Below are 7,500 nucleotides of genomic sequence, written 5' to 3' on the forward strand. Positions count from 1 at the left end.
TAGAATAGACTGGTGGAGAGATAACAGACACTTACAGTAGAATAGACTGGTGGAGAGATAACAGAAGCTTACAGTAGAATAGACTGGTGTAGAGATAACATACCCTTACAGTAGAATAGACTGGTGGAGAGATAACAGACCCTTACAGTAGAATAGACTGGTGGAGAGATAACAGACCCTTACAGTAGAATAGACTGGTGGAGAGATAACAGACCCTTACAGTAGAATAGACTGGTGGGGAGATAACAGACCCTTACAGTAGAATAGACTGGTTGGGAGATAACAGACCCTTACAGTAGAATAGACTGGTGGGGAGATAACAGTAGAATAGACTGGTGGGGAGATAACAGACCCTTACAGTAGAATAGACTGGTGGGGAGATAACAGTAGAATAGACTGGTGGGGAGATAACAGACCCTTACAGTAGAATAGACTGGTGGGGAGATAACAGACCCTTACAGTAGAATAGACTTGTGGAGAGATAACAGTAGAATAGACTGGTGGGGAGATAACAGACCCTTACAGTAGAATAGACTGGTGGGGAGATAACAGACCCTTACAGTAGAATAGACTTGTGGAGAGATAACAGTAGAATATGCTGGTGGAGAGATAACAGACCCTTACAGTATAATAGACTGGTGGGGAGATAACAGACCCTTACAGTAGAATAGACTGGTGGAGAGATAACAGACCCTTACAGTAGAATATACTGGTGGGGAGATAAATGACCCTTACAGTAGAATACACTGGTGAAGAGATAACAGACCCTTACAGTAGAATAGACTGGTGGAGAGATAACAGACCCTTACAGTAGAATAGACTGGTGGGGAGATAACAGACTCTTACAGTAGAATAGACTGGTGGGGAGATAACAGACCCTTACAGTAGAATAGACTGGTGGGGAGATAACAGACTCTTACAGTAGAATAGACTGGTGGGGAGATAACAGACCCTTACAGTAGAATAGACTAGTGGAGAGATAACAGACCCTTACAGTAGAATAGACTGGTGGGGAGATAACAGACCCTTACAGTAGAATAGACTGGTGTAGAGATAACAGACCCTTACAGTAGAATAGACTGGTGTAGAGATAACAGACTCTTACAGTAGAATAGACTGGTGTAGAGATAACAGACCCTTACAGTAGAATAGACTGGTGGAGAGATAACAGACCCTTACAGTAGATTAGACTGGTGGGGAGATGACAGACCCTTACAGTAGAATAGACTGGTGGGGAGATAACAGACCCTTACAGTAGAATAGACTGGTGGAGAGATAACAGACCCTTACAGTAGAATAGACTGGTGGAGAGATAACAGACCCTTACAGTAGAATAGACTGGTGGGGAGATAACACACCCTTACAGTAGAATAGACTGGTTGGGACATAACAGACCCTTACAGTAGAATAGACTGGTGGGGAGATAACAGACCCTTACAGTAGAATCGACTGGTGGGGAGACAACAGACCCTTACAGTAGAATAGACTGGTGGGGAGATAACAGACCCTTACAGTAGAATAGACTGGTGGGGAGATAACAGACCCTTACAGTAGAATAGAGTGGTGGGGAGATAACAGACCCTTACAGTAGAATAGACTGGTGTATAGATAACAGACTCTTACAGTAGAATAGACTGATGTAGAGATAACAGACCCTTACAGTAGAATAGACTGGTGGAGAGATAACAGACCCTTACAGTAGAATAGACTGGTGTAGAGATAACATACCCTTACAGTAGAATAGACTGGTGTAGAGATAACAGACCCTTACAGTAGAATAGACTGGTGGAGAGATAACAGACCCTTACAGTAGAATAGACTGGTGGAGAGATAACAGACCCTTACAGTAGAATAGACTGGTGGAGAGATAACAGACCCTTACAGTAGAATAGACTGGTGGGGAGATAACAGACCCTTACAGTAGAATAGACTGGTGGGGAGATAACAGATCCTTACAGTAGAATAGACTGGTTGGGAGATAACAGACCCTTACAGTAGAATAGACTGGTGGAGAGATAACAGACCCTTACAGTAGAATAGACTGGTGGGGAGATAACAGACCCTTACAGTAGAATAGACTGGTGGGGAGATAACAGACCCTTACAGTAGAATAGACTGGTGGAGAGATAACAGACCCTTACAGTAGAATAGACTGGTGGGGAGATAACAGACCCTTACAGTAGAATAGACTGGTGGAGAGATAACAGACCCTTACAGTAGAATAGACTGGTGGGGAGATAACAGGCCCTTAGAACAGAACAGACTCCAGGCCGCCACGACGTGTCAGTGTGTTTACTCACCGGGTACCATACCAGTCAGTGAGGAGGCAGAGTAGCTGCCCTGGCCCGTTGGGGGGACGTGTGGGGGGTAGCCGGGGAGGGTGGTGCTGCAGAGGTCTCGACCTGGACACACAGGAAACACACACGCTAACAGAATGCTAAAAACACACTAACAGAATGCTAAAAACACGCTAACAGAATGCTAAAAACACGTTTAACAACATGGGAAAAACATGTCTCTCTCTCTCCTCTCCTCTCCTCTCCTCTCCTCTCCTCTCCTCTCCTCTCCTCTCCTCTCCTCTCCCATCCTCTCCTCTCCTCTCTCTCTCTCTCTCTCTCTCTCTCTCTGTATCTCTCTCTTTCTCTCTCTCTGCATCTCTCTCTCTCTCTCTCTGTATCTCTCTCTCTCTGTATCTCTCTCTCTCTCTCTCTCTCTCTCTCTCTCTCTCTCTCTCTCTCTCTCTCTCGCTCTTCTTCCAGCACCCTCCTCTCCTCTCCTCTCCTCCTCTCTCAGTCTGTCAGTGAGTAGCCAGGATTTATAAGTGCATTAGGCTACATGACAGTGTGTCGGACTAAATAATTTCTCTGTGTTTAGACACAGTCGACAGTCGAGACGAGAGGAGAGAGAGCTATCCATTCATCATAATCATCATCATCATAAACACACACACAAACACACACACACACACACACACACACACACACACACACACACACACACACACACACACACACACACACACACACACACACACCAGTCCCATTCATCATCATCATAAAGGGATCAGACACTAAACACCATCAATCCAACTCACATCCTCACCACTTAACCAGCTAACTGACTGGAGGAGAGAAGGAGAGGGGGAGGAGAGGAGGGGGACAGGAGGGGAAGGGAGGAGAGGAGGGGGAACGGGAGAGTAGGGGGGAGGGGAAATGAGAGGACGAGAGGAGGGGAGAGGAGGAGAGAAGAGGATCAGGGAGAGGAGAGGATCGGATCAGGGAGAGGAGAGGAGGGGGACAGGAGGGGAAGGGAGGAGAGGGGAGGATTAGGGAGAGGAGAGGAGAGGAGGGGGACAAGAGGGGAAGAGAGGAGAGGAGGGGGAACGGGAGAGTAGGAGGGGAGACGATCAGGGAGAGGAGAGGATCAGGGAGAGAAGAGGAGAGGAGAGAGGAGAGCGTGGGGGGGTATTTTTTCATTTCTCTACTGTAATTTCTCCTCCTCTTTGCTACTATTCTCTGGTGAAATGGAGGATAAACAAGAACTCCTCTTCTCTCCTCTCCTCCTCTCCTCTCCTCTCCTCTCCTCTCCTCTCCTCTTCCTGATTCCACTCCTCTCCTCTCCCTGATCCTCTCCTCTCCTCCCCTCTCCTCTCCTCTCCCTGATCCTCTCCACTCCTCTAATCTCCCTGATCCTCTCCACTCCTCTCCTCACCGCTCCTCTCCTCTCATCTCCTCGCCTCTCCCTGATCCTCTCCTCTCCTCTCCTCTCCTCTCCTCTCCTCTCCTCTCCTCTCCCTGATTCCACTCCTCTCCACTCCCCGATCCTCTCCTCTCCTCCCCTCTCCTCTCCTCTCCCTGATCCTCTCCACTCCTCTAATCTCCCTGATCCTCTCCACTCCTCTCCTCACCACTCCTCTCCTCACCGCTCCTCTCCAGTCCTCTCCTCGCCTCTCCCTGATCCTCTCGTCTCCCTGATCCTCTCCTCTCCTCTCCCTGATCCTCTCCCCTCCTACTCTCCTCTCCCTGATCCTCTCCACTCTTCCTCTCCTCTCCCTGATCCTCTCATGCCCTCTTCACCTCTCCTCTCCCTGATCCTCTCCCCTCCTCTCCTCTCCCTGATCCTCCTCTCCTCTCCTCTCCTCTCCTCTCCTCTCCTCTCCTCTCCTCTCCTCTCCTCTCCTCTCCTCTCCTCTCCTCTCCCATCCTCTCCTCTCCTCTCCTCTCCTCTCCACTCCTCTCCTCTCCTCTCCTCACCGCTCCTCTCCACTCCTCTCCTCTCCTCTCCTCTCCCTGATCCTCTCCACTCCTCCTCTCCTCTCCCTGATCCTCTCCTCTCCTCTCCCTGATCCTCTCCACTCCTCCTCTCCTCTCCCTGATCCTCTCCTGCCCTCTTCACCTCTCCCCTCCCTGATCCTCTCCCTCCTCTCCTCTGCCCTCCTCTCCACTCCCTGATCCTCTCCCCTGCTCTCCTCTCCCTGATCCTCCTCTCCTCTCCTCTCCTCTCCATGATCCTCTCCCCTCCTCTCTTCTCCTCTCTTCTCCTCCCCTCTCCTCTCCACTCCTTGATCCTCTCCCCTCCTCTCCTCTCCTCTCACTCCTCCCTCTCCTCTCCTCTCCTCTCCTCTCCTCTCCTCTCCTCTCCTCTCCTCTCCTCTCCTCTCCCCAATCCTCTCTCCTCCACTCCTCTCCCCTCCTCTCCTCTCCCTGATCCTCTCCACTCCCCCTGGACCTCTCTCTCCTCCTCTCCCCACCTCCTCTCCCTGAATCTATCCCCTCCTCCTTGCCCCTCCCTCTCTTATGCCTGAGTGGAGGACAGTTTCTGGGTGTGTTTGATGTGACAGACAGTCAGGTATTAGTGAGGACAGTTTCTGGGTGTTGTTTGATGTGACAGACAGTCAGGTATTAGTGAGGACAGTTTCTGGGTGTTGTTTGATGTGACAGACAGTCAGGTATTAGAGGAGGATGGTCTGCTCATCCGCTTGGTCAGCAAACAGGGAGAGAGAGAGACAGAGAGAGAGAGAGAGACAGAGAGAGAGAGAGAGAGAGAGAGAGAGAGAGACAGAGAGAGAGAGAGCGAGAGAGAGAGAGAGAGAGAGAGAGAGAGAGAGAGAGAAAGAGGGAATGAGAGAGACAGAGAGAGACAGAGAGAGAGAGAGAGAGAGAGAGAGAGAGAGAGAGAGAGAGACAGACAGAGAGAGAGAGACACAGAGAGAGAGAGAGAGACAGCGAGAGAGAGAGAGAGAGACACAGAGAGAGAGAGAGAGAGACAGCGAGAGAGAGAGAGAGAGAGAGAGAGAGAGGGAATGAGAGATAGAGGGAGGAAGGGAGGGGTAGACAAAGATGGACTCTCTCCAGGGCAACTTAGAGGGGGCAGACAGGGCCAGATCCTTTGAGGTGTGTGTGTGTGTGTGTGTGTGTGTGTGTGTGTGTGTGTGTGTGTGTGTGTGTGTGTGTGTGTGTGTGTGTGTGTGTGTGTGTGTGTGTGTGTGTGTCAGGATGGTTGATGTATCTGTTCTCAACAGCTTTGCCACAGAGGTCAAAGTATAGACTTATTGAGAGACTCTATTTCCCTCTGTCTCTCGCTCTCTCACATTCTTACTCTCTCTCCTGTTTCTCTGCTGTTTCTCTCCTGTTTCTCTCCTGTTTCTCTCCTGTTTCTCTGCTGTTTCTCTCCTGTTTCTCTCCTGTTTCTCTGCTGTTTCTCTGCTGTTTCTTTCCTGTTTCTCTCCTGTTTCTCTCCTGTTTCTCTCTCCTGTTTCTCTGCTGTTTCTCTACTGTTTCTCTCCTGTTTCTCTCCTGTTTCTCTCCTGTTTCTCTCTCTCTCCTGTTTCTCTCCTGTTTCTCTGCTGTTTCTCTCCTGTTTCTCTACTGTTTCTCTCCTGTTTCTCTCTCCTGTTTCTCTCCTGTTTCTCTGCTGTTTCTCTGCTGTTTCTCTCCTGTTTCGCTCTCCTGTTTCTCTCTCCTGTTTCTCTCCTGTTTCTCTGCTGTTTCTCTCCTGTTTCTCTCCTGTTTCTCTCCTGTTTCTCTCTCTCTCCTGTTTCTCTCCTGTTTCTCTCCTGTTTATCTTTCTCTCCTGTTTCTCTCCTGTTTCTCTCTCCCGTTTCTCTCCTGTTTCTCTCCTGTCTCTCTCCTGTTTCTCTCTCTCACCTGTTTCTCTCCTGTTTTTCTCCTGTCTCTCTCCTGTTTCTCTCCTGTTTCGCTCTCTCTCCTGTCTCTCTCCTGTTTCTCTCCTGTTTCTCTCCTGTTTCTCTGCTGTTTCTCTCCTGTTTCTCTCCTGTTTCTCTCCTGTTTCTCTCCTGTTTCTCTCTTGTTTCTCTCTTGTTTCTCTCTTGTTTCTCTCCTGTTTCTCTGCTGTTTCTCTGCTGTTTCTCTCCTGTTTCTCTCCTGTTTCTCTCCTGTTTCTCTGCTGTTTCTCTCCTGTTTCTCTCCTGTTTCTCTCCTGTCCCTCTCCTGTTTCTCTCCTGTTTCTCTCCTGTCTCTCTCCTGTTTCTCTCCTGTTTCTCTCTCTCTCCTGTCTCTCTCCTGTTTCTCTCCTGTTTCTCTCCTGTCTCTCTCCTGTTTCTCTCCTGTTTTTCTTTCTCTCCTGTTTCTCTCTCTCTCTGCTGTTTCTCTCCTGTTTCTCTCCTGTTTCTCTCTCTCTCCTGTTTCTCTCCTGTTTCTCTCCTGTTTCTCTCCTGTTTCTCTCTCCTGTTTCTCTCCTTTTTCTCTCCTGTTTCTCTCCTGTTTCTCTCCTGTTTCTCTCCTGTTTCTCTCTCTCTCCTGTCTCTCTCCTGTTTCTCTCCTGTTTCTCTGCTGTTTCTCTCCTGTTTCACTCTCCTGTTTCTCTCCTGTTTCTCTCCTGTTTCTCTGCTGTTTCTCTCCTGTTTCTCTCCTGTTTCTCTCCTGTTTCTCTGCTGTTTCTCTCCTGTTTCTCTCCTGTTTCTCTGCTGTTTCTCTGCTGTTTCTTTCCTGTTTCTCTCCTGTTTCTCTCCTGTTTCTCTCTCCTGTTTCTCTGCTGTTTCTTTGCTGTTTCTCTCCTGTTTCTCTCCTGTTTCTCTCCTGTTTCTCTCTCTCTCCTGTTTCTCTCCTGTTTCTCTGCTGTTTCTCTCCTGTTTCTCTCCTGTTTCTCTCTCCTGTTTCTCTCCTGTTTCTCTGCTGTTTCTCTCCTGTTTCGCTCTCCTGTTTCTCTCCTGTTTCTCTCCTGTTTCTCTGCTGTTTCTCTGCTGTTTCTCTCCTGTTTCTCTCCTGTTTCTCTACTGTTTCTCTCCTGTTTCTCTCTCCTGTTTCTCTCCTGTTTCTCTGCTGTTTCTCTCCTGTTTCGCTCTCCTGTTTCTCTCCGGTTTCTCTGCTGTTTCTCTGCTGTTTCTCTCCTGTTTCTCTCCTGTTTCTCTCTCTCGCTGCTGTTTCTCTCCTGTTTCTCTCCTGTTTCTCTCCTGTTTCTCTCTCTCTCCTGTTTCTCTCCTGTTTCTCTCCTGTTTCTCTCTCCTGTTTCTCTCCTTTTTCTCAGCTGTTTCTCTCCTGT

General features: G+C 48.9%; 1 protein-coding gene across 1 annotated transcript in view; it reads right to left on the bottom strand.

Moving 5' to 3' along the window:
* The window catches only part of LOC118936869 (paired box protein Pax-5-like), a 124,795-nt gene that overhangs the window by 12,131 nt on the left and 105,164 nt on the right, over nucleotides 1-7,500 (bottom strand). The window contains exon 8 of the mRNA XM_036934388.1: nucleotides 2,301-2,402. Within this exon, the coding sequence (XP_036790283.1) occupies nucleotides 2,301-2,402 (102 nt within the window). The remainder of the gene's footprint in view (nucleotides 1-2,300; nucleotides 2,403-7,500) is intronic.

The sequence above is a fragment of the Oncorhynchus mykiss genome, chromosome 10 (genome assembly GCF_013265735.2).
Source record: "Oncorhynchus mykiss isolate Arlee chromosome 10, USDA_OmykA_1.1, whole genome shotgun sequence".
Lineage (NCBI taxonomy): Eukaryota > Metazoa > Chordata > Actinopteri > Salmoniformes > Salmonidae > Oncorhynchus > Oncorhynchus mykiss.